The sequence below is a fragment of the Lactuca saligna genome, chromosome 5, assembly GCF_052625555.1.
Source record: "Lactuca saligna cultivar CGN05327 chromosome 5, ASM5262555v1, whole genome shotgun sequence".
In the NCBI taxonomy this organism is placed as follows: Eukaryota; Viridiplantae; Streptophyta; class Magnoliopsida; order Asterales; family Asteraceae; genus Lactuca; species Lactuca saligna.
In genome coordinates, this window is record NC_136421.1 from 307321369 (window position 1) to 307349020 (window position 27652).

General features: G+C 34.6%; 2 protein-coding genes and 2 non-coding genes across 7 annotated transcripts; 2 read left to right on the plus strand and 2 right to left on the minus strand.

Moving 5' to 3' along the window:
* The first annotated feature begins 98 nt into the window (after positions 1–98).
* AAS (Pyridoxal phosphate (PLP)-dependent transferases superfamily protein) lies at positions 99–3725 on the plus strand. Its single transcript, XM_078997029.1, has 13 exons — positions 99–249; positions 357–483; positions 561–633; positions 716–946; positions 1038–1201; positions 1306–1446; positions 1702–1761; positions 2136–2300; positions 2505–2561; positions 2682–2746; positions 2891–3014; positions 3204–3341; positions 3456–3725. Coding segments are annotated over exons 1-13 (1467 nt in total). The 5' UTR covers positions 99–247; the 3' UTR covers positions 3576–3725.
* Positions 3726–3826: 101 nt separating this feature from the next.
* Positions 3827–3899, minus strand: TRNAR-ACG (transfer RNA arginine (anticodon ACG)). Its single transcript has one exon. It is a non-coding gene; the product is annotated as a tRNA-Arg (tRNA).
* Positions 3900–4498: 599 nt separating this feature from the next.
* TRNAL-UAG (transfer RNA leucine (anticodon UAG)) lies at positions 4499–4578 on the minus strand. The gene has a single exon. It is a non-coding gene; the product is annotated as a tRNA-Leu (tRNA).
* Positions 4579–4599: 21 nt separating this feature from the next.
* Positions 4600–7477, plus strand: MED6 (RNA polymerase transcriptional regulation mediator-like protein). Of its 4 annotated transcripts, none has more exons than XM_078997030.1 (6): positions 4600–4725; positions 5267–5542; positions 5623–5797; positions 5877–5946; positions 6032–6138; positions 7247–7477. In XM_078997030.1, exons 2-6 carry the CDS (start codon positions 5295–5297, stop codon positions 7409–7411), a joined length of 765 nt encoding a protein of 254 aa, XP_078853156.1. In that variant the 5' UTR covers positions 4600–4725; positions 5267–5294; the 3' UTR covers positions 7412–7477. The 4 variants fall into 4 exon arrangements, with proteins under 4 accessions (XP_078853156.1, XP_078853159.1, XP_078853157.1 ...); XM_078997033.1 differs by having other exon boundaries at positions 4621–4725; positions 5272–5542; XM_078997031.1 differs by lacking the exon at positions 4600–4725 and adding an exon at positions 4756–4893.
* The last annotated feature ends 20175 nt before the right edge of the window (positions 7478–27652 follow it).

Below are 27652 nucleotides of genomic sequence, written 5' to 3' on the forward strand. Positions count from 1 at the left end.
AAGAGTCTTCATGAAATAATAATGAAAAACAAAGAGGCATTTATTCCAAAAGAAACGGTTAAGCGTTTGGCGACAATTCACATGACGACGTATAGATAAGTGGTGTATATGTGGATGCCAAAACTTGGCTCGATGTGATTACACGTATATATTATTAGGTAATTTTGACAGAATTGCGCACTTATAAAGCCAAAACCTTCCAATTACTGATCTTTTGCTGTGCGAGTTTCACAAATTCATCAGCAAAATGTAAGCGTTGCAGTATATCTTTCTTGCTTCTTGAATGCATACACGATGTTTGATGATATGTCTGACTGATTGAACATGGTATTTCGTGTTTGGTTAACATATGTCAGGGAGAATGGGTTGAATCTGAAGGCAATGGATGCAGAGCAACTAAGAGAACATGGCCACAAGATGGTTGATTTCATTGCCGATTACTACAAAACTATCGAGAGTTTCCCTGTTCTCAGCCAAGTTGAGGTACGCCGTTATTCTCACCTTTTCCGTTCATAGTAGCACGCACTTTGCTAGTATTTAGGAACCTGTTAATTTATCAGCCAGGATATCTGCGGAAGCTACTTCCCGATTCTGCACCAGTACAGCCCGAATCCTTGCAAGCAGTTCTTGAAGGTGTCGCATCTTCATCAATTGCTTTGCATTATGTTACCTCTACTGAAAAACACTAATACGTTTTCAATTTCATTGGAATCAGATGTTCAAACGAAGATATTGCCAGGGGTCACCCACTGGCAAAGTCCGGACTATTTTGCCTACTTCCCCTCTAATAGCAGTGTCGCAGGGTTTCTAGGAGAAATGCTGAGTGCAGGAATTAACATGGTAGGGTTTAGTTGGATAACTTCTCCAGCTGCTACAGAACTTGAAATGATCGTTCTCGATTGGCTTGCTAATATGCTCAAACTCCCTGATGATTTCCTTTCCACAGGTAAACCTAATTTTCTTTCAATTTTCCAGTTGCAACTAAAATATATGGGCAGAATTATGAAGAAATAGGTTGCAAATTGTGTTTGTTATAGGGGCAGGTGGTGGTGTAATTCAGGGGACAGCAAGTGAAGCTCTTCTTGTTGTGCTTCTGGCTGCTCGTGATAAAGTTTTAAGAGAGGTTGGTAAGGATGCACTTGGAAGGCTTGTGGTTTATGCTTCTGATCAAACTCATTCTTCTTTACAGAAAGCATGCCAAGTAAGTATGTCTGTTTCATTTCATCATTCCTTATTCATAATTATTAATCACCTTTTAAGTGTATCTTTTTCTATTTAAGTGAATATATTTCCTATATATGGTAGATAGCAGGAATCCACCCGGAGAATTGTAAGCTGATAAGAACAGAAATCTGCAATGAGTATGCTCTTTCTCCCGAATCACTCACTGATGCAATCTCACATGACCTTGCCTCTGGTTTAATACCTCTTTTCCTTTGTGCGACAGTAAGACTTGTATATGTTTTAATTTGTTTTGTTGCTGCTAGTTTTCTGATGTAGTTTTTCAGCTAAAAATGTCATGCTCTTCAGTCGATTTGTTGCTAGTTTTTAGATATATGCATTAAGCTGTTTATGTGTGTATGTGATCCTACATTATTTTTGAATATCGGAATTCTATATGATTTTTTATAGTAGTAAAATAATTGACGGAAAGCTCCATGTAACTTGAAGTTTTCTAAATGCACTGGCTTATGTACACAGGTAGGCACTACATCATCTACAGCTGTGGATCCTTTGCTAGCACTTGGAAAGATTACCAAGGTAAAATATATATTTTCTTCTCCTTTTTATGTTTTAGGCTTAAATGTGTATTCATACGACAATGTTTCACTTTTTTCCTGTTTTATGCAACAAAGTGGGTTATTTTTTTTTTTTATACGATGCAGTATTTTATCAGTTGCTTGTTTAACTGGTTGAGACATGGTTACATTCATGTAACTTGGGACCTAATGCTTTTTTCCATGTCTTCCTCTATTAAATCTTTCTTTTGGATTAAGTAACAAAGCAACACCCATAAACATCTGAACAGATTAGGCATTGTCCCCATTAAGTTCATCATCTAGCTTGGTATTCATTTGCTTTTTTGTATATAAATTATAAAGTATAAACTTGTTTATGCATTAATTGTTTGACAGAGGTATGGAATATGGTTTCATGTGGATGCTGCTTATGCTGGAAGTGCTTGTATTTGCCCAGAATATCGGCATCATTTGAATGGAATTGAAGAAGCCGACTCATTTAACATGAATTGCCATAAATGGTTCTTAACAAACTTTGATTGTTCAGCACTATGGATAAAGGTAAAGGTTTGGACTTTGGACGTTATTCTCTATATACATGCTTTGGTACCTCCTACTATTAGTCAGAGGTCAGAATATATATAACACCACACCTACAAGTATCAAATATCTAAAATACCCCTTAGTATTTTGACTCTTTTCATAGATAAAAGCTATACTCTATTTAATTCAGCTCTTGATTATTATCCTTTCTTGTCTAAACAGGACAGACATGCTCTCATTCAATCTTTGTCAACAAATCCTGAGTTTTTAAAGAACAAAGTAAGCACAGCCACTGAAATGGTTTAATTAGTGACATGGTAATAAATTCATAACCAGTTTTTGGAAGAAAAAAAAAACATACTAATTATGCTTCTGATTTTTCTCAACATAATCAATCAGGCTTCCCAAGGTGGTACAGTTGTCGATTACAAAGATTGGCAAATTCCTCTTGGACGCAGATTCAGGTATGATGTCGAGGGTAAAAGAGTAAATTTAACTCGGATCTAAGTCGCTCTAAAAACGCGCATGCATCTTTGGTTCCGAGATTTCTTCAAAATCGTTTATTTTTTTGTGTGAATATAATTTGTGTGTTATTTGGAAATTGCAAGATCATTGAAATTGTGGATGGTGTTACGGCTTTATGGGGTTGAAAATCTTCAGTCTTATATACGAAACCATATCGACTTGGCTAAGCATTTTGAACATCTTGTTTCTCAAGATCCACGCTTTGAGGTAAGTGTAAATCACTTGGATTTCCTTTGGGTGAAATACACACACAGAAACCATTTCTCCATATTAATTACCCAGTTTTAGAAATGGAAGTTATTGGTACACAACTTAAACATATTTTTTATGATGATGATGATTATTATTAATTATAATAATAATTGAGTGGATGAAAAAACATTTCACATTTTTCAGATGGTTGCCACGAGGACATTTTCGTTAGTTTGCTTTCGTGTTGTACCTGTCAACAAAAATGAAGATTATGTGAACAAAGTCAACCGTGAACTTTTGGATGCTGTCAACTCATCCGGAAAGATCTTCATCTCTCATACGGTATGTCATTATGCCTGCCATGCTGTTTAAATTGTTTTATTTAACTTAACAATAGTTTTTTGAATCATTTTTGATTGTTTATGAAATTGAAAATTGAGGAATTTGATTTTGCAGGCTCTATCGGGAAAATATGTCTTACGATTCGTGGTAGGAGCTCCATTGACGGAAGAGAGGCATGTTATTGAAGCTTGGAAGCTTTTTCAAGAAACAGCCTCTACTCTTTTAAAGAATTAATTCATTCCTAATCCAAAAGAAATAAATATTATTTCTTCAAAACATTTTGATTTCTGCTAGCAATTGCTTATGAGGAAATATGTTCATGAACTTATTGATAAGTGTAATTTGTTCTCATATATAAATCATATGGAAGTTTATTTTTTCACACATATTTTTCTGATTCTATACATCAATTTATTTTAAAAATATTCTGCAAAACCAAAAATCGCATGACTTAATATTTGATTGAATGTGTTGTTTAAAAATATCGACTCTACTGGGGATCGAACCCAGAATCTCTGGTTCCGTAGACCAGCGCCTTATCCATTGGGCCACAGAGTCCTTGTTGTTTACCTCTTATCAAGTATTTTAATCTAATACAAAAACGGAGGAATAATCTTTTCCTACATCTATTTTTATTGATAGAATCATATGATAATTGTCATAATACAATGCTTTATTATTTATTTGTGGTTTAGTTAAAAAATGCTAACAGTTTTAATCGATTTGTTTATTAAATTTGTATAAATCTAAACTATAAGAGATTACATGTGTGTATGTTTTTTCAAGTTTAATGTATCAAGTGATGTTTTAAATAATCAATTTATATATTTATTTTACCTTCATACTATTTATCGACAAATAAGGTCTAAACTTATGGATACGATTATATGAAATACTTTTGGTGGCTAAAATATGATTTTTCAAGTTTTTTCAAGTTTAATGTATCAAGTGATGTTTTAAATAAGGTCTATAAGAGATTACATGTGTGTATGTTTTTTCAAGTTTAATGTATCAAGTGATGTTTTAAATAATCAATTTATATATTTATTTTACCTTCATACTATTTATCGACAAATAAGGTCTAAACTTATGGATACGATTATATGAAATACTTTTGGTGGCTAAAATATGATTTTTAAATTATGAGCAAAAATGATTGACAGCTGTGGGATTTGAACCCACGCCCTTTCGGACCAGAGCCTAAATCTGGCGCCTTAGACCACTCGGCCAAACTGTCCTCATATACAATCGTAGATTATAAAAAATTATGATTACAGATTAATTACCCGAGTTTTTCCAAATATGATTTCCTCGGGTGTCTTTTGAAGCGTGAACCTGAAAGCGCTTACGGTTTTGGGTATCTCTTTAACATAGTTGAAGCCAGGTAACTCCCGAGTTTTTCCAAATATGATTTCTCTAATCAATTCGAATATAGTCATGTATAATCTGTTGTTTATAACTTAGTCAATTGATTTGGATTTTGTTGATCGTGATTGATCCTACCATTGAATATTAGGGTTTATCTTATTGAGAAGAAGATTGTTGAATCAGGGTAAATCCCTAATCGCCTCCCCAGGTCGAGTTGCATTGTATGTAACTGTGTCTGTTTGACTGAAGGAATTTGTAGTTCTTGTCAATTTAGTTCGAGTTTGTTTTGGTGTAACTGGCTTCGAAATTTTAGCTGGAACGCCCAGAAGGTGTTTGATGTTTTGTCCATATGTAGTTCTGTTTGTTCGGGGTAGGATTAATAGTGATATCATCTCTCACATGTTTGTTTACCTCGTTGAAATGATCTAAACTGAGCATATTTGTCTTGAGCTCTTGCTCTAGGGTGTAATGGTTTTGATCTTCTTCTATGTCACGACTGACTTAAGAAATTAATACTTATCATATATGTGTTCATATTCTTTATGTTCTTCTTGCAGTACAGTATTAATAAAGCTTGGAGTTGAAATGGCGGCTACACCCATGTTGCCACCAAACTTAGGACCTGGAGATGGAAATGCTCCAGCAGCTCCGCTTCCACCAGGGACAGACATGACCGGAATATGCTTCAGGGATCAACTGTGGCTGAACACATACCCACTTGATCGCAATCTTGTCTTTGATTACTTTGCACTTTCTCCTTTCTATGATTACACATGCAACAATGAACAACTCAGGATGCGCTCAATTCATCCTTTAGACATCTCTCATCTTTCGTAAGTTTTTCTTTCCATTCAGTTTTCAATCCAAGTGCTATCTGTATAGAACGAGATTATGATTGAGTTTTTACATACAGTAAAATGACAGGAATTGAGTTCATGGTGAGTGAAGTTATGGAGCCCCACCTATTTGTGATGCGTAAGCAGAAGAGAGATGGTCCTGAAAAAGTCACTCCAATGCTTACATACTATGTGCTCGATGGCTCAATATACCAAGCACCACAACTTTGCAATGTCTTTGCAGCCCGAGTTGTATGTTCTCAACTCCCTCTTTTTTTTTTTTAGAATATAAATGTTTAATAATATATCTGTGTCCCATTTATACATACAGGGGAGAGCTTTGTATCATATATCAAAGGCTTTTACTACTGCAGCCTCAAAGTTGGAGAAGATTGGGCATGGTAAGCTAAGAATTTAAATAAGGCATTTTTTACCATATTTATTGTGATAATTTTCTAATTAATGTGTATGATCATGATGTATCAGACTCAGAGAATGAGAATGTGTCCCTTGAACCGAAGGCTGCTAAGGAGACTATTGACTTTAAGGAAGTCAAACGAGTAGATCATATTCTTGCCTCATTACAACGCAAGGTAAACCACACTCTTTTTATCTTTATTTTTCTGCATCACTATATCTGCTCTACTAGTGTCCACTTAGGCCTTTTTTTTTTATCCGTAAGGGGCTGTTTCTTTTTTCCCCTATTAAGTCATGTATGGATAAGGTGCTTCTTTTTTAGACTGAATGATCTTGTATGAATACGACCATTTTACCCTTTTGTTTAGAAATGATGGTGAATACTAACAAACCATACAAATATAAGAAAGTCACACTAAATCAAAGCATGAATGAAATAGGACTGTGAGTTTATGTCAAGTTAATAACTCAAACAATATACTGTCTTTCTATAGTTTCTTTATCTATTGTATCTCTCGTATTCATAAGTTGTAAAAAAAGTCTTAAAGAGGTTGTAGTAAAAGTGTAAAAAAACTAATTGGGGGGAGGGGGGATTTCTAAAAAAAAGTTTGTACCATATTTGTAACAATATTTAACGTTTGGACCAACATCGTAACAAAATTTAAAACCTAGGACAAAAGTGTAATATGACCTTCTAAACCTGGTATATTAGGTGGAAAAACAAAAACCAAAAGTTGGTTTCCTCTTTATAACATTTTTTGGGTTTGTTGGCAACTTGAAGAAATTTCCCAAAAGCAGTGTAAACCCATTATATAGTACTTCGCTCACTTCTTTTATAAAAGTCTGATCTAAATTATCTAATAATATTCATTAATTGATTATTTTTTTCTAAATTTCTTTTTTATTCATGATATTATCAATTTTAGTATAAAAAATCGATGCAGCTGTTGACTAGTTAAAGATATTTTAGATGTATATATTGAAAAATAACATGATTTTATAAACCATATAATTTATCAAACAAAGCAAAAAAAAAAAAAAAAAAAGGAAAGGGCAATGTGGGGAAATTAAATGTGTGGCTTAATGGATTAACTTACCACATTTCTTGGATGATTTTATAAACTATAAAATGATTGTCTGATTGGGTAGATTTTGAGAGTAGGATGTTGTACTAACTAATAAGTATATATTGAAAGTATGATGGCATGATATAATAAATAATAAACAAATGAAGAAAAGTAAGTTGTTATTTTTTGTATTTAATTAACATCACTTGGATTACAGCTTCCACCTGCCCCTCAACCGCCTCCATTCCCGGAGGGTTACACACCGCCATCAACTGCAGAAGGAGACCAAGGCCCCCCTGAAACCGACCAACCAGACCCCAAACTTCCTCTCGTGGACCCCATCCTTGACCAAGGTCCCTCCAAGCGACAAAAATACACTTAATCAAATTGTTGTAATATATTCCCAACAGATTATTTATTTATTTATTTATTTATGGGTGTTTGAGTATTTGTTTAACTATGCATGCATGGATATTTTTCTCGTTAGTTTTGGTTAGTCAAAAAGTTAAAATGAGGTTAGTTGAGCTTGAGTCAAAATGGATAGAGACAGAGAGTTTAGGGTTTATCAATATATTTCTACATATCGTGCATCGTTGTTATAATCTAATGTAAAAGATATTGTTTTTAATGTTTAATATAACCAACTTGTTATAATTTTACCAGTCCATGTAATGATTTTACATTTACCATTTTATGTAATGTTTTATCTAAGATCATAACGACTAAAATATGTTGAGTAAATTAATAAGGAAATTGTACGTTTTTCTAATTAGCTTTAATTTTTTTTAATATTGATCAAAATAAGTGAGGTAGGAATAACTTTCTTTTTGTGTATATTTTATTTGAATTTTTTTGTCGGAAATCTTTAACAAACTTGGCATCTTTCACTATTTTATTTGAATTTTATAGTCACAAATCTTTAACAAACTTGGCATCTTTCACTTCACTTTTGGGACTAAAGTAATGAAAGTAGGATTGCACCTTTTTAGAAAATTGGCCTGAATAGGAACCGAACGATCTAGACGTCAATTTTGTAACATCATCCTTTATCAAGTACCAAAAACTTTTTAAAAACTCAAAAGTAAACCAGTTTGGACCCGCATCTTTATCAGACTTGCAATGCCAAACATCTCGTTTGATCAATGGACAACCGTTTTGGAAAGAGTAAACTACTGAAATCGTGGTTATGGTTTATTTAAAATTGCATGTTTGGTCCTTAATATTGTTTTTGCATTCTGATCGTCCCTGTGCTTTGATTTTGTTGCATTTTTCATCCCATGGTTTGGTAAAAATTACACATTTGGTCCTTACATTTATGTATGTAAGGAACGAAAAACGCAACAAAATCAAATCATAAGAATGATCCGATTGCAAAAAAAATTAAAGACCAAACGTGGAATTTTAAAAAAACCATAAAGATGATTTCAATAATTTACTCTCTTGAAAATTTAGCCACAACATATAGGGCCGAGAGCAAAACAAGTAATGTTAGCCTAATAAGTTTATTGGGTTCTTTTTGGTTGGCCTATGTTAGCCATTTAGTTAGTTTAAACTAATTAGTTTCATATATATATATATATATATATATATATATATATATATATATATATATATATATATATATATATATATATATATATATATATATGTTTTTCCTTTTTGTTTGTATTTATACATTTTTATTATTCAATAATAAAACTTTAATAGTATTTTGTTTGTTGGTTTACATGTTATCAGATCTATATTCTATCCGTCGTTTATGGTTGTTGGGAATGATTTATACGTGAGACCGTATCATTCTGCAGATCAATTTTCTGATCTGTTTATGTATTCTATTTGGTTTTTATTTTATTTTATTTAAAGGGTTTTGATTGTTGTTGTTTCATCAAATTCCGTACCACTTTTGTATTTTGCACTGTGAAATACCTTTTTTTTTCGTCGATTTCTCGCCGCGGTAACACACCACCGCCACAAAAATAACATTTTTTCGTCGGTATCTCGCACTAATTATTATAACTGCATCACGATTTTCTTCAGAACACAGTTTTTTGATAAAATTCTCTGATTGTTATTGCAATATGGCTCCAAAAAGATGACTCTCTTCTGTCCATTAATACCCAACTTGATGACAAGAATCATGCTTAGTGGAATTATATTATAAAGATTTTTTTTGCAAGGAAATAACATGTGGGGAATTGTAGCAGGTACACTAAGCAAACCAACATATGTGAAGGCTGTAAATTATGCAACCTTATTGGAATCATGAGAGACTAATAACTCCAAAAGCATCACTTGGATTAACAATTGTAATTCAGTCTATTGGTAGACAATTGACAAAATATGTCACAACAAATGAAGTTTGTGATCACTTGGTTAGACTGTACACACAGTCTAATTTTGCAAAACAGTATCAGTTAGAGTTTGATATTTGAGTCACCTAACAGAATAATCTAAGTATTCAAGAGTTTATGCTTCTATATCTGATTTGTAGGATCAGTTGACTCTTATTGAGCCGGATGCAACCTTACATTACCGAAAGGGATGACCATCATTTTGTTTAGTTTTTGATGGCTTACATGGATCTATCTTGCAACGCACAACTCTACCCATTGTTGATTTGGTTGTTCATGAGTTAATTGTTGAAGAAACTCCCATCAAGTTACATGTTGAAAATGACTCTAAGTCTGTCGCTACTCTAGTTGTCATTGTTGTTCCTCAATGGCCTTAGACCTCTAATCATAATCGCCTTAAAGTTGCCTTTGGTGAGCGTGCTTTCTGCTGCAAGGAAAACCATTGGACATCTCAGTGCCCTTTGTTGTTAAGCAAGGGAAATCAACAACAACACTAAACTAGACCATCTAGATAGTTTCAGCCTCCTCAGCAAAATCGATCTTCTGGACAATTTTCGCCACACCCCTCTCTTCCATATTTTTGTCCACCACATGGTTCACTTCTGCAGCTGCACCTTTGATAAAGGATGAAACAATTGTTACACTACCACCACTGTTGGATCCTCAGGTTGTTGAAAAGTTCATACATATCATTTCCTCAAATCATATTGCCATGTTATCATCCATGTCTTACTCATGTCTGTCTTCATCTAGTACTTCAACTATACCTTCATCCTCGTGGATATTGGATTTTGGTGCATCTTGTAACGCCCACAAATTCGGACTAGATATTTAAGAGATAATAATAGATAATTAAAATCCTAAAATAGGGTAATCGTTGGTCATGCGTGTTACATACTTTATAACTATTTATTATGTACACATCATGAGGGAAAATATTAAGTAAATAATCTTTTGATAGAAGATTATTTTGGATAAATAACATTTTTGATAGAAGATTATTTTAGATAAATAATATTGATAAGAGTTGTAGTAGTCGTGAGAAAGATGCGAAATTCGTAGCCTAAGTAATCTAAACGAAATTCGTAGTAATTGTAAAAGCGAGAACTTACATGTGAAGAACGTTCAAATTTGACTTTCTATGAGGAAGTTATGATTTTCAAAGTTTCAACTTAATAGTGTGGACACAAAAATCTAAATTTCAATCGGTTGAGTGTTAGCTAAAACTATGTAAATGAGAGTTGAAGATCTTGTAAATATGAACTTGTGGATATAAAGACAGTCAAGAATGGAGTTCGTATGAAAGAGTTCTGATTTTTATACGGGTTTTAACAGTCTTAGCACTTTAAAAATATAAAATTAAAAATAAATTAAGAATTAGATGATGGAGTGTAAGGCTGTGTTTGGCGCGCCATAACTAGCTGATAGGCTAACTTATTTTTCGAGTTTTTTTATATTGTCGTGTTTGGTAAACCAAAAAGTAGCTTATAAGCTAACTTTTTGAAAAACTACTTAGACCAACTTATTAGAAGTTTGTTTAAAATTTTCCAAATACACCAATTAATTAATTATAGAAACACATACTCTTACATGTCCTTTTATGTAATTTTATATATTTTAGCTAGTTTTACCAAACGTTATTTTTTTATCAGCTAGCTTTTCAGTTAACATTTAGCTTTTAAGCTAGTACGCCAAACATAACCTAAATGAAAGTTTTAGTATTCGTCGATAGCTACACGTAAATATAAAGTACGACAAAAACGAAGCCTGTATGAGTAAGATACGATTTTTAGAAGGAAAATAAAAATTTGCACACATGGCAGAGGCACGACGCACATATCTTCTAGAAGTGGGGGGGGGGGGATGCAGACCCTTTTGCACCTAACATGACGCGACACACCTTCTAATTTTTTTTGTTTGTGTGTGTGTGTGTGTGTGTGTATATATATATATATATATATATATATATATATATATATATATCAATCAACTTATTTTGCCCTCATTCATCACACCTTCAAGTCTCTTTCTCTCTTAGACGTTTTCCCCATCCTGGAATCTGACTTTTTCTAGACTTCTGAGCATTTTAGTGGAACTCTATAGTATCTAGGGGTCTGACGAAGAGAAGCTTTCGGGTTAAATTCATGCCTAAGACTAACCCAATTTTCGCTAATAAATCTGTAAGTTAAGCTACATTTGTTATGTTTTAAGTGTAACTTATGTTTAAGTTCATTATCATTATTATGAATCTATAAACAATATTTATTAGTGATCCCATGTCATAATACTTATTGGTCTACTTATAGGAGTTATATCTAGGCTAGATCTAGTGAGGTAATTTAAGTAAGATTTCCGAACAGTATACTTTGTATACCAAACGGACCCTACCTTCAATATGATTTTACCTAGTTATTCTTTATTTGATAAATCTTGATGTATTCATTGGGATTGTTAAGGAATCTAGGAAATAATGTAATTACGAACGAATACTGAAGCATAATGATATTTGTATTTAGGATGTTGGAAGAGATAAGGTGAAGAGATAACAGATGTAACATCTAATTTTTCAGGTATTCGCTTTTGACCCTTGAGTTAAGATTTGTTTGCAAGATTGGTACCCAATGGCATTTTCATAATAAGTGGGTGCAACATGAGTACGTTGGGCGTACCTAGCCCCATATATGTATGCTGAGAGTACACTGGTACACAAGGCGTACACAATTTGTACCAAACCCCAATATTTAGTGTTTGTGTACTATATAAGAACCATTATAGTTCCAAAATCCTTCCTTTTATCAGCCTCCATCCCAAAAACCGACCTCCTTGCAAACCCTAATCTACTTTGAGCATTTTGAGCTTTTGAGTGAATTGTGGGCTTTCTTGATTATGAAGGAAGATCATCAAGGAAGTGGCTTTGCTCTCAAGCCTTTGGATCCAACATTTTCTCTTCATTGTGTACCATTTGGAGGTATAACGCTCCAAAATTGGCTCATGTTTTTCTAACTTGGTTGGGCTTAGAATTTCTTCTTTTTTGTCCTAAAACCTAAATCTTTGTGAGTGTGAGGTACTCTAAAGTCTTTAAGTTGTCTATTTAGACATTTTAGGGCATTTTAAATCATAAAAATGTAAGCTTGGATATTGATTTATCCCCATGCAAGAGTTATGGTGTAGAAAAGGATGGATCAAGTTAGGTTCTTAGTGTTGGGGTCCTTGTAGCCATGCAAAGGCATAAAATTTGCAACTTTATAGCCTTAGAGGCCTTAATAAGCTCATATATGAAGTTTGGATGTAAGGTCTTAAAGCATCGAGACCTTAATTGGAGTTTTGGCTTTAAGGTGAGTATGTGGGTGTAAAACCAAGTATGTTGTGCGTATTGCATCTTGACCCTAATTCCCTTTGCATCGACTGTGTTAGCGCGCGCGGGGGGGGGGGGGGGGGGAGGGGGGGGGTACGACCAAGTTATAGCAATTGGGCCATCCTTTTGGGCCTCGAATCATTAGTGTTGGGCCTTTCAGAATTTAGGCCAAATGGGAAGGACAAATGACCACGTTGCCGCTATTTAGGCTATGAGATCGGTAAGACCATCTATTATGGAAAGAAAATTGGATTATTAATTAGGGTTATTTCCTTTGGGATATCTTTAGTGTAAGGAGCCGTATTAGCAGCAACTCGAGTATGTGACACGATTATCTTCTTTGGAGGTGAATCTTCTCACTGTATCCATGGGTCGAAGGCACAAATCCCAACTCATTATTGTATTACTTAGAATGATAGAAGTTATGTGGTGTATATGTGATTGTATGCTGGGTTGAAATACACCCCAGGGCGGGGCCCAATATAGTATGTTAGGGTTGAAATATACCACAGGGAGGGGCCCACTACAGTATGTTCGGGTTGAAATAGACACCAGGGCGAGGTCCTAGGGCATGGCCCCTATACGTTGATTGGGTTGAAAAACACCTTAGAGCGAGGACCCAGGGTTGGGCCTGGGGTGTACTAAAGTAGTGCTAAAGATCACTGAGTTGATATACCAAGTATGTGACACGTTGTGAGTTGCGCAAAGTCGGTAAAAGAGTTATGCAGACCTCATCATTCGAACCTCCAGTTTCAGGATGGGGAACTTTGTGCTTTTGAAGGTGTCACCTTGGAAAGGTTTCATCCAGTTTTGGAAGCGAGGCACGATAGGCCCTCAGATTATTGGTCCTTTCAGGATTACTGCCCGGGTGGGCAAGGTTGCATACCAACTGGATTTTCCTTATGAGCTCAGCCAGATCCACAATACTTCCCATGTCTCTCAGTTGTGGAAGTGTTTAGCCATTGATTATGTGGTGATTCCTCTGGATGAAATTCAAGTCGATGAGCGTCTGAACTATGTGGAGATACCGATTGCGATTCTTGACAAGAAGACCAAGACTTTTCACAAAAAGTGGTAAACCTGGTGAAGATGCAATGGCAGCACCGGAAAGGCTCTGAGTGGACGTGGGAGCCTAAGGATGAGATGAGGGAGAACTACCCATAATTTTTTGTAGCGGAAGACTTCGAAGATGAATTTTGATTCAAGTGAGGGAGAGTTGTAACACCCGTGTTCTAGGCACTTTTCATTTTTGGCTTTAAGAATAAAAATGTAGCAAATTCAGTCCGTACGCAGAGCGTACCTTTTGGGTACGTCGTGTGTATGTAAAACCCTATTTGAAAGTACTCGGTTGGGGTCTCGGAAACAAAAGAGTAGGGGTGATTCGGTCTTTTATGGGTCCCGGGATTCATTCAGAAAGTTTTGGACTTGGAGGTGTCGATGGGAGCGTAGGGCTTCCCGACACCTTTTCGTGGATATAAATTTCGTCGGAAACGGACTTAGAATGAAGGATTTATGACTCTTTGAAGTTATTGGTGAAAATGGACCCTATTGGAAATAAATGACAAGGAAGAACCATGCATGCAAAGTGGAAGGCGCGTGGGTACGCCCATCATATAAAAGGAAATGGTCACAAGAGTTTTTTGCGTACGTCCAACGTACGTCTATTATCCTGAAACCCTAATTTTAGGGCCAACCTCTATATAAAGAACTTAATGGCTCAAACCCTAGCCTCCTTATCTGTAACGCTCGTGTTTCTGGGCTAAAAGCATTAATAATCTTGTAATAGTCTAGGTCAACCTTTGTAACTCATTTTGAAGTAATAAAGAGGAATTATGTGAATATCATGTAAATTATATGCTCATTTGCTTAATTATTATGATTTAATTTATTTTATAATGAAAATAAGCATTGAAAATAAATATTAGAAAAAAAGCCTACATTTTTTAAGAAAGTTGTAGTGGCTGAAACAAGGATTCCGGGGATATAAAGAACGCCGAAATCCGAGTTATAACGAAGAATTTATGACCTGTCGAAGTTTCGCGACGGAACCGGCACGACACCGGGAAGCGTAAAACGTGAATATTACGATAAAGTGCTTTTTAGCATTAACAAATCGAAACGAAAGTCATAGTATTCGTTAAGCCGAGAATTTTGATAAAAAGAACGTCCAAATCTGACTTCGTATGAGGAAGTTATTATTTTTCTAAGTTTTAGCTGTTGGATTAATGTCTAAGTCCATAACTATAATTGGTAAGACTTGACCCGACCCGGCATGGTCCATTTGGGTTGCATACCATCATGCACTTGGATAGACAATAATGAGAGAAATAAGACAGTTATGGTTATTAATATATTATAAGTTCTAGTATATTAATAATAAGAATAATAAGATTATCTAATTAGTATTGATCAAGAATTAATCTAGGATTAATTAAGTGATCAAAAGAAGACTAATTAAATATATGGGTTGATTGTGTAAATCATCCATACTTATATAGTGGGCTAATGCTCCATGGATAATCAACTTGGGCTAAAACCCATAGGATGGTCCATGGATGCTCCATGGTGTATTTGAACCCATGGATCCAAGGAAATGGAAAGCCATGACAATTAAGGATTTACCCTAATTGTAACACTATATAAAGATATTATTCTTGACAAAAATCGGCTACTAGAGAGTGTAACAAAGGGCTAGCCGATTTCATGAAGTGTAGAACTCTCTCAAGTTATTCTAAGTGTTTTGATGATTGTGATTCCATTTGAGGCTTCCACACTATTGGGGCTAGGCACTCAAGCTTCATGAAGACTTTCTACATCAAATAGGTATGTATTCTATCTTGTTACACTCATTGTTTTGTATGCTAGATTAGGATAATACCTTGGATATTCTTATTGCATGTATAATAGAGAAAACATAGATCCAAGGTATTTAGGGTTTCATGTACACTTAGGAGTGTTAGAATGCTCAAAACCCAACAGTGGTATCAGAGCCTAGGCTTGTTTTCTTGTTATACTTGCAAATGGAGCTGAAAAATCAAGTTTTGATGCTGTCAGCCCAGCAGACTCGCCGAGTCCATGAAGGGACTCGACGAGTCCAAGGCAAAATGCATCCAACTCGCCGAGTTTTGTTCATGCACTCGACGAGTTGGACCCCAGACAGCATATTTTCGAGGTTTTTGGCTAGAAATGGACTAGGAACATTACCCTAAGTTGTTTTTGAACTTATAAACTTGTTTTTTAATGTGGTAATGTTCATGCTAATCCATTTTCAAAGATAATTGTCAATAGATTCATGTTTGGTATTAGTTTAAGGTTTAGACTAATTACATGAAGAAGTTTGATATGAATTATCTTGTTCTTATGAGTTGCTTAGATTAATAGAAAAGTTAATTGAAATAGGTGTTTTCAATCCATTTTAATCTAAGAGTTGAGTATAAAATGTGTTTGTGTAACTTGTCCTCAAGTTACATGAAGAGTTACATTAAAGACTCATAAAACTCATAAAAATTGGTAATGGTTACAAAATGAAGAGTCTTGTGTCATTGAATTTTTTTTTATGACTCCATAACTTGTCCTCAAGTTATGGAAATTCAAGAGTCACTTCATTAATAAATAAATAAATAAGTAAAGTGTAACCTTAATTAATTCCATAAGTTATAAAAATAAAGAAAAGTTAATTCTTTTATTAGTTTAAAGTCTTCCATAAGTTATGGAACTTGAAGAGTTTTTGGATTAAAGCTACTTTAAACAAATAAGTTATGGAATTAATTAGTTTTGAATAGTTTCAAAACTTGCCCTCAAGTTTTGGAATTTGAAAAGTTTTCACTTATGAATACTTTAATTCCAAGTTAGCCCTTAGAATTTTATAAAGGTTAAAATTCAACACTTATACTATTTATAACATTAATGGTTAATTATTATATATATGTATAAGAACAAGTCGTTTTACCGTTAGTAGGCCTCATTCACGAAACCGGTCTATAAGGTGGGTATAAGGTTGTTGCCTATAAAATGGCGACTTAATGGGTGTATACTCTCACCCACCGCTTGCTTGACTGGTGGAGGGTCGTTAGCCGAACGGGTAGGACAATGACTTTAAATTCTCCCTTCATTAAAAGTATTAATGATAAATACTAAAGTAACTAAAATCTTAATAATTCCCAATCTTAGTTACTTTAGGAAAAATGTGAATTTGGTGCTAGCCCATGGAATTCACACTTTGTACCTTACCAAGTCGTTGGTGGAGCGTGTGTGGTTAACCGGCACACTAACTTGGACTAGTAAGGACCACGAAGGGTGACTTAATGTTTGTCATAGATCAATGGAGCGTGTGTGGTTAACCGGCACATTGATTAGGTGATAATATTAAGGGTACCAAGTGAATTGGTATGGTTATTCACACCTTGTTTTGTGATCCTCGGCATCCCAGTCACAAAATTTGAGAGGGCACACTCGAGATTGAAACATGCCATTGAAAAGTTCAATGAATCTCAAAAGATCTAGGAATTTCAAATCCAATTAAAACCTAATAAATTATTTCGTTTTTCATGGTGGAAATTGGTGAATCGTCATTCACCTACCTTCAAATATTTTATAGCTTGGATTACGGCATCCCTCTTCCAAATTATAAAATATTGTGTTGGGTCCTAGCCTTAATATTTCATATTGGGTGTCATATTAAGGACTTTAAATCAACTATCTTGAATATCTCCCAAAACATGTCTGGTTTAGACATTTATGATCTTCCCAAATCTCTAGAAGATGATGTTCCTCAACATCATGCTTCACTTCCTCTATCTCCTCCAATTATTCTCCCTCACCCACAAGTTCTTGAAAAGTTTAAAGTCACTCGGGCCCTATTGGCAAGTTAAGGTCTTGGTGTGGTCACATCTTGGAGATGTAGTCACATATTGACAAGACGGGAGAGTTGGGTGTCAAAGTCTCGTGAAAGTTGGATGTTCAATCACTTTCTTAGTAACATAGCGGGTCACTTTGGGACTACTATGAGACAGACTATGACACGAGCCTTAATGATCTTATCTATTTGCTTTGTGCTGTGGAATCAGCAATGATTTGGAACACTAGTAAAGCAAATTTTGTTAGAAGATCAACTTCCCAAACCTTAAATGGACATTGGCAATGGTAGCATTGGATATCTAGAAAAGCATTTCTCTTCCCAATGGAAAAGGATCGGCCATAGTCAACTCGGTTGACCAAATGGTAAAGAGAAAGGCTAAGTCTGAGATAGTCTCATGTGCCATTATCAAAGGGTGTACATGTGTTTTGTTGCCAAAGGAAGGGGCATTGGTTGCGAAGCTGCCCTATTCACCTGAAAGGTCAAAAGGTTGATGAAGTCAAGAGGTTTGACTCTACTTCAGTTAAAGTCCACTGACTAACTCTATTAAGTTCCTATTTGGAGATTCTTATTACATAATGTGAATGGGTCACATGTTGATGTTTTTTAAGAATCAAAAGAAAAGATAGGAAGCTTAAAGAAGTATATGCTGATTTTGATTGCGAAGATGGGTTTCGATCGCATGGTTCGGTAATCAGAATTTTGAGCTGTTGCTTAAGAGTTATAATATATTGCTTGTGAATAGATAACAACAAGGTTTTCATGTGGATTGTAAGGATAAGTTTTTCCGCAAAGTTTTAAAATAAAAGAAAAAAAAGGGTTTTAATTTTATTTATTTTAAAAATATCCTTACAATGGCATCTGTGGAAAATTGTTGCTTATATGTTTCCAGTAATAGCAATATTGGAACGTGGATTTGATTCTTTCATTTGTGGTAGTGTCTGAATTTACCAAATGAAGAAAGTTTTTCATCACCCAAGTTTCAATTGGACAGAAACTTGGAATCATACAAGTTGTATTGTATGATGAATGAGAATTTTCATCTTTGAAAAAATTAAGACTAATCTTTGATCACATGTATATGTGAGTCAATTGAAGGACTAAGGAATTAGGTACACTGGGTGTGCACTGGTCAAGGTCCACCACAAAGATTGATTTGTCATGATTTACTAAAGATTAGTAAATATGATTGTACTTATAAGGTTAAGTATAATTCTGTAACATTGGAAAGGTTACAATGTATGACAAAACAAATGAGAAGAATTAAATTAGGCAGAAAGATAAAAGTTTCTCAAATCTGAAGAGACGGGAGAGTACTTTAGTATCAGTTTTATGATCATCTTAATGATTTAGAAACCATATCACAAATTCATACTCTAAGGATGTCTTAGTGCATTGTTATGGCTAAGAAGAGAAATCATGAATTGTTGGATTGGTTAAGATCAAGAAGATGAGTCATACTTCGTTCCAAAACAATTCTTAGATTCATACTCCAAGATTGTAACATTGAGTGACATAAAGTAAGGTTTAAAACACTTATCAAATGTAGTGTGAAATGTTTCTACTCTTGTGCATTTGAGATTGGTAAGTTGTGATGTCTTGGATGAGACAAAGACCAACTAAGACCAATTGTGTGAAGTGTTAGTCTTGATAAGAATCCGCACTATCCCTTGAATATTTGTTTTGTCAAGGAATGGTTCTTGACTAGGAAAACTTATATGTCAAGGGGACAGTGGGAGCCTTAAAGATCCTGAAAGAGTTTCAAGATTTAATCAAGAGTAAAACCTGTAATTTATCACTAGCACACGACTTAAGGTTTGCAACCTATCGTGTTGACATAATTATTATTTCTGTACCTACTTCAAATAAGTTGGATTTGCATGTGAGTTATCAGAGTTCAACTTGGAAGCATTGGTGGGCCTTGTGTTACCAAGGTGACAAGAAACTAAGATTGAACAAGTTTAATCCATGTAGGGCTGAATTTGTCACTAACCTTATCTTGTGATTATGGTTTTGACAAATTCACATGGATAGGAACTCATACACTATAAAATCTAAGTGTCATAAGGTTTCTCTCCGATTCATGAAAATGATGGTGAGGAAACGCTTTCACTAAATAGATTTTAAGTAGATATCAATTGTGTCATTTGCATTTTCAAAAGTCATTAGTGGAGCGCGTGTGGTTAACCGGCACACTAACATGGACTTGTGAGAAATGGCAAATGCCTAAGCAATTGAGACTATGATTACGGCATCCCTTTTCATAGTTCTGAAAATTGTTTAGACACACATGTGATTTATCTAAGAAAGGATGTATGAATCTAAATTTCAGAAGTCCAGCAGATTTCTGGAAATATGTCAGAGCTAGTGGGAGCATAAGTGTTATGCTGATAATCATTATGTTAGTGGGAGCATGATTATTATGATTAGTATTGCAAGCTAGCAATGTTAATTATAGAAAACAAAGTTTCAATCCGTGAAGTTGCAGGGGTTGAAAAGTTGTTTTGCTATAATTAAGGGAGAGGAAATTATACTTCATTTCAACTCTAAAGCTTAGATTGAGATTTTAATCATCTTTAGTCAAGAATATATATGAATTTTGTGTTGGAATGGTTCAACTTGAAGAAATTCTATATATTGCATTTTCAAAATTCGATTATGATTACGGCATCCCTCTTCATAGTTAAATTTTGAAAACATGGCAAACAAAAAATATTGTAGCAAAAGAATGGTTTAGTATCATGTCTTTATGTCAAACATCATGAATCGTGTCCCATATGCTTCGGATATAGGATCGATTTCACGTGCTATAATATTCATCCTTTCTAAATTTTCCAAATGCATAAGGCATTGAGAAGGGAAAAGTCTAGAACTGGATATGACTAAAGTGATTAAGCAATTGTCGAGGACAATCTGAGGTTTGCCAAAGATTGGTTGCGCAGGGACATTTGGAAGTATAGTGATAATTTTGGTAGGACCATATTGACATTTTCTGAAAAGAGGTAACTCTTGTTCAGAAGTGATAGTCAAAATGGGATCTGGAAATGTTTCAAAGTTAGAAATTATTCAATCTATGTAAGATTAGGAAACTTAATGCAAGAAGGATGTTCCCAAGGAGCTGATCTCCTTTGGAATGCTCTGTAATGGTTGTTGTCAAGTCTTTCTGACTTCGTGCATAATCATTACAAGAGGAACATTGCATATAAGTTTAAAGTCTAACAGATTTTTGGTAAATGGTAGAAATTTGGAATTCTTGCATTTACAATAAGGATTTGGGATTGTGAAATGAGTATCATTGGAATCATGTTCAATTGATCTACATCACAATGTAAGGATCATAGACAAACATAGTATCCATACTTAGTGTATGGCATAACTATTGTTTAGAAAACAAAGTGTACATGCTAGGAGCATGGGACGACTATTGTTTTATTCGAGTCTTAAGTTGATTATTTGAAACATTGAATAATGTGTAATCAATATGGTGATCAATAAAAGGTGGTTTTATTTATATTCAAAAGGGTTCTGAGACCATATTAGATTCGATTATTATTGTGTTTCACTTTGCATGTTTTGACTTCCAAAATAGCTAGGTTATTCTTTTCGAATGACTAAGTTATTTAAACACTCCACAGTCGTTCATATGTTGGAAGTAGGTATGAATCAAGACTGTCATGAATCGGGTTTGTAGATGGCTAAATGGTTTTAGTCATGGCAATGGTTGCTACAACATTCATGAGTGCTCATAAGTTATGAGTATTGGAATAAACCCACGCTCACCTGTATCACTTCATGGAATTTATCTCGAGTGATCGTGAGACGGTAATATCATATAAATCTTCAAACCTAGAGATATGAGTTGTTACCTATGAGTTGGTTGTGCATTGATTGCACGTAAACGCATCCGTAACTTGATGTTATAAAACGTGCCTTTGTGTACAATTCAACAAGTAGTAGAACAAGCATATGAGTCGAAGTTTATCTGTTCCTTCTAGAAATAGAAGCGATATCTGGGCCCCTCGATGATTTTGTTGTGACCTATGTACCGGCCGGTCAGAACTGAATTGATGTGTTCGATTAAGTTCTTTGTCAAACAAATCGAAAATCGGGAAACAAACTACTGGACAATAAGTACGATGTTGTTCCATGTATTTGTCCGGCTGATATCATGAGAACAGAGGATTATATGATCCCTTATCTAATGGACAAGTCATTGACAAGATCAGAGTTCATCTACAAGGTCAGAGTTCGACAGAAGCTTTTGAGAGCTACGATTGTCGGTTGGTTCCTGAAGTCATATGCAATAATAGTTTTAGACTTATCCAAGTGGGAGACTGTTGGATTAATGTCTAAGTCCATAACTATAATTGGTAAGACTTGACCCGACCCGACATGGTCCATTTGGGTTGCATACCATCATGCACTTGGATAGACAATAATGAGAGAAATAAGACACTTATGGTTATTAATATATTATAAGTTCTAGTATATTAATAATAAGAATAATAAGATTATCTAATTAGTATTGATCAAGAATTAATCTAGGATTAATTAAGTGATCAAAAGAAGACTAATTAAATATATGGGTTGATTGTGTAAATCATCCATACTTATATAGTGGGCTAATGCTCCATGGATAATCAACTTGGGCTAAAACCCATAGGATGGTCCATGGATGCTCCATGGTGTATTTGAACCCATGGATCCAAGGAAATGGAAAGCCATGACAATTAAGGATTTACCCTAATTGTAACACTATATAAAGATATTATTCTTGACAAAAATCGGCTACTAGAGAGTGTAACAAAGGGCTAGCCGATTTCATGAAGTGTAGAACTCTCTCAAGTTATTCTAAGTGTTTTGATGATTGTGATTCCATTTGAGGCTTCCACACTATTGGGGCTAGGCACTCAAGCTTCATGAAGACTTTCTACATCAAATAGGTATGTATTCTATCTTGTTACACTCATTGTTTTGTATGCTAGATTAGGATAATACCTTGGATATTCTTATTGCATGTATAATAGAGAAAACATAGATCCAAGGTATTTAGGGTTTCATGTACACTTAGGAGTGTTAGAATGCTCAAAACCCAACAGTGGTATCAGAGCCTAGGCTTGTTTTCTTGTTATACTTGCAAATGGAGCTGAAAAATCAAGTTTTGATGCTGTCAGCCCAGCAGACTCGCCGAGTCCATGAAGGGACTCGACGAGTCCAAGGCAAAATGCATCCAACTCGCCGAGTTTTGTTCATGCACTCGACGAGTTGGACCCCAGACAGCATATTTTCGAGGTTTTTGGCTAGAAATGGACTAGGAACATTACCCTAAGTTGTTTTTGAACTTATAAACTTGTTTTTTAATGTGGTAATGTTCATGCTAATCCATTTTCAAAGATAATTGTCAATAGATTCATGTTTGGTATTAGTTTAAGGTTTAGACTAATTACATGAAGAAGTTTGATATGAATTATCTTGTTCTTATGAGTTGCTTAGATTAATAGAAAAGTTAATTGAAATAGGTGTTTTCAATCCATTTTAATCTAAGAGTTGAGTATAAAATGTGTTTGTGTAACTTGTCCTCAAGTTACATGAAGAGTTACATTAAAGACTCATAAAACTCATAAAAATTGGTAATGGTTACAAAATGAAGAGTCTTGTGTCATTGAATTTTTTTTATGACTCCATAACTTGTCCTCAAGTTATGGAAATTCAAGAGTCACTTCATTAATAAATAAATAAATAAGTAAAGTGTAACCTTAATTAATTCCATAAGTTATAAAAATAAAGAAAAGTTAATTCTTTTATTAGTTTAAAGTCTTCCATAAGTTATGGAACTTGACGAGTTTTTGGATTAAAGCTACTTTAAACAAATAAGTTATGGAATTAATTAGTTTTGAATAGTTTCAAAACTTGCCCTCAAGTTTTGGAATTTGAAAAGTTTTCACTTATGAATACTTTAATTCCAAGTTAGCCCTTAGAATTTTAAAAAGGTTAAAATTCAACACTTATACTATTTATAACATTAATGGTTAATTATTATATATATGTATAAGAACAAGTCGTTTTACCGTTAGTAGGCCTCATTCACGAAACCGGTCTATAAGGTGGGTATAAGGTTGTTGCCTATAAAATGGCGACTTAATGGGTGTATACTCTCACCCACCGCTTGCTTGACTGGTGGAGGGTCGTTAGCCGAACGGGTAGGACAATGACTTTAAATTCTCCCTTCATTAAAAGTATTAATGATAAATACTAAAGTAACTAAAATCTTAATAATTCCCAATCTTAGTTACTTTAGGAAAAATGTGAATTTGGTGCTAGCCCATGGAATTCACACTTTGTACCTTACCAAGTCGTTGGTGGAGCGTGTGTGGTTAACCGGCACACTAACTTGGACTAGTAAGGACCACGAAGGGTGACTTAATGTTTGTCATAGATCAATGGAGCGTGTGTGGTTAACCGGCACATTGATTAGGTGATAATATTAAGGGTACCAAGTGAATTGGTATGGTTATTCACACCTTGTTTTGTGATCCTCGGCATCCCAGTCACAAAATTTGAGAGGGCACACTCGAGATTGAAACATGCCATTGAAAAGTTCAATGAATCTCAAAAGATCTAGGAATTTCAAATCCAATTAAAACCTAATAAATTATTTCGTTTTTCATGGTGGAAATTGGTGAATCGTCATTCACCTACCTTCAAATATTTTATAGCTTGGATTACGGCATCCCTCTTCCAAATTATAAAATATTGTGTTGGGTCCTAGCCTTAATATTTCATATTGGGTGTCATATTAAGGACTTTAAATCAACTATCTTGAATATCTCCCAAAACATGTCTGGTTTAGACATTTATGATCTTCCCAAATCTCTAGAAGATGATGTTCCTCAACATCATGCTTCACTTCCTCTATCTCCTCCAATTATTCTCCCTCACCCACAAGTTCTTGAAAAGTTTAAAGTCACTCGGGCCCTATTGGCAAGTTAAGGTCTTGGTGTGGTCACATCTTGGAGATGTAGTCACATATTGACAAGACGGGAGAGTTGGGTGTCAAAGTCTCGTGAAAGTTGGATGTTCAATCACTTTCTTAGTAACATAGCGGGTCACTTTGGGACTACTATGAGACAGACTATGACACGAGCCTTAATGATCTTATCTATTTGCTTTGTGCTGTGGAATCAGCAATGATTTGGAACACTAGTAAAGCAAATTTTGTTAGAAGATCAACTTCCCAAACCTTAAATGGACATTGGCAATGGTAGCATTGGATATCTAGAAAAGCATTTCTCTTCCCAATGGAAAAGGATCGGCCATAGTCAACTCGGTTGACCAAATGGTAAAGAGAAAGGCTAAGTCTGAGATAGTCTCATGTGCCATTATCAAAGGGTGTACATGTGTTTTGTTGCCAAAGGAAGGGGCATTGGTTGCGAAGCTGCCCTATTCACCTGAAAGGTCAAAAGGTTGATGAAGTCAAGAGGTTTGACTCTACTTCAGTTAAAGTCCACTGACTAACTCTATTAAGTTCCTATTTGGAGATTCTTATTACATAATGTGAATGGGTCACATGTTGATGTTTTTTAAGAATCAAAAGAAAAGATAGGAAGCTTAAAGAAGTATATGCTGATTTTGATTGCGAAGATGGGTTTCGATCGCATGGTTCGGTAATCAGAATTTTGAGCTGTTGCTTAAGAGTTATAATATATTGCTTGTGAATAGATAACAACAAGGTTTTCATGTGGATTGTAAGGATAAGTTTTTCCGCAAAGTTTTAAAATAAAAGAAAAAAAAGGGTTTTAATTTTATTTATTTTAAAAATATCCTTACAATGGCATCTGTGGAAAATTGTTGCTTATATGTTTCCAGTAATAGCAATATTGGAACGTGGATTTGATTCTTTCATTTGTGGTAGTGTCTGAATTTACCAAATGAAGAAAGTTTTTCATCACCCAAGTTTCAATTGGACAGAAACTTGGAATCATACAAGTTGTATTGTATGATGAATGAGAATTTTCATCTTTGAAAAAATTAAGACTAATCTTTGATCACATGTATATGTGAGTCAATTGAAGGACTAAGGAATTAGGTACACTGGGTGTGCACTGGTCAAGGTCCACCACAAAGATTGATTTGTCATGATTTACTAAAGATTAGTAAATATGATTGTACTTATAAGGTTAAGTATAATTCTGTAACATTGGAAAGGTTACAATGTATGACAAAACAAATGAGAAGAATTAAATTAGGCAGAAAGATAAAAGTTTCTCAAATCTGAAGAGACGGGAGAGTACTTTAGTATCAGTTTTATGATCATCTTAATGATTTAGAAACCATATCACAAATTCATACTCTAAGGATGTCTTAGTGCATTGTTATGGCTAAGAAGAGAAATCATGAATTGTTGGATTGGTTAAGATCAAGAAGATGAGTCATACTTCGTTCCAAAACAATTCTTAGATTCATACTCCAAGATTGTAACATTGAGTGACATAAAGTAAGGTTTAAAACACTTATCAAATGTAGTGTGAAATGTTTCTACTCTTGTGCATTTGAGATTGGTAAGTTGTGATGTCTTGGATGAGACAAAGACCAACTAAGACCAATTGTGTGAAGTGTTAGTCTTGATAAGAATCCGCACTATCCCTTGAATATTTGTTTTGTCAAGGAATGGTTCTTGACTAGGAAAACTTATATGTCAAGGGGACAGTGGGAGCCTTAAAGATCCTGAAAGAGTTTCAAGATTTAATCAAGAGTAAAACCTGTAATTTATCACTAGCACACGACTTAAGGTTTGCAACCTATCGTGTTGACATAATTATTATTTCTGTACCTACTTCAAATAAGTTGGATTTGCATGTGAGTTATCAGAGTTCAACTTGGAAGCATTGGTGGGCCTTGTGTTACCAAGGTGACAAGAAACTAAGATTGAACAAGTTTAATCCATGTAGGGCTGAATTTGTCACTAACCTTATCTTGTGATTATGGTTTTGACAAATTCACATGGATAGGAACTCATACACTATAAAATCTAAGTGTCATAAGGTTTCTCTCCGATTCATGAAAATGATGGTGAGGAAACGCTTTCACTAAATAGATTTTAAGTAGATATCAATTGTGTCATTTGCATTTTCAAAAGTCATTAGTGGAGCGCGTGTGGTTAACCGGCACACTAACATGGACTTGTGAGAAATGGCAAATGCCTAAGCAATTGAGACTATGATTACGGCATCCCTTTTCATAGTTCTGAAAATTGTTTAGACACACATGTGATTTATCTAAGAAAGGATGTATGAATCTAAATTTCAGAAGTCCAGCAGATTTCTGGAAATATGTCAGAGCTAGTGGGAGCATAAGTGTTATGCTGATAATCATTATGTTAGTGGGAGCATGATTATTATGATTAGTATTGCAAGCTAGCAATGTTAATTATAGAAAACAAAGTTTCAATCCGTGAAGTTGCAGGGGTTGAAAAGTTGTTTTGCTATAATTAAGGGAGAGGAAATTATACTTCATTTCAACTCTAAAGCTTAGATTGAGATTTTAATCATCTTTAGTCAAGAATATATATGAATTTTGTGTTGGAATGGTTCAACTTGAAGAAATTCTATATATTGCATTTTCAAAATTCGATTATGATTACGGCATCCCTCTTCATAGTTAAATTTTGAAAACATGGCAAACAAAAAATATTGTAGCAAAAGAATGGTTTAGTATCATGTCTTTATGTCAAACATCATGAATCGTGTCCCATATGCTTCGGATATAGGATCGATTTCACGTGCTATAATATTCATCCTTTCTAAATTTTCCAAATGCATAAGGCATTGAGAAGGGAAAAGTCTAGAACTGGATATGACTAAAGTGATTAAGCAATTGTCGAGGACAATCTGAGGTTTGCCAAAGATTGGTTGCGCAGGGACATTTGGAAGTATAGTGATAATTTTGGTAGGACCATATTGACATTTTCTGAAAAGAGGTAACTCTTGTTCAGAAGTGATAGTCAAAATGGGATCTGGAAATGTTTCAAAGTTAGAAATTATTCAATCTATGTAAGATTAGGAA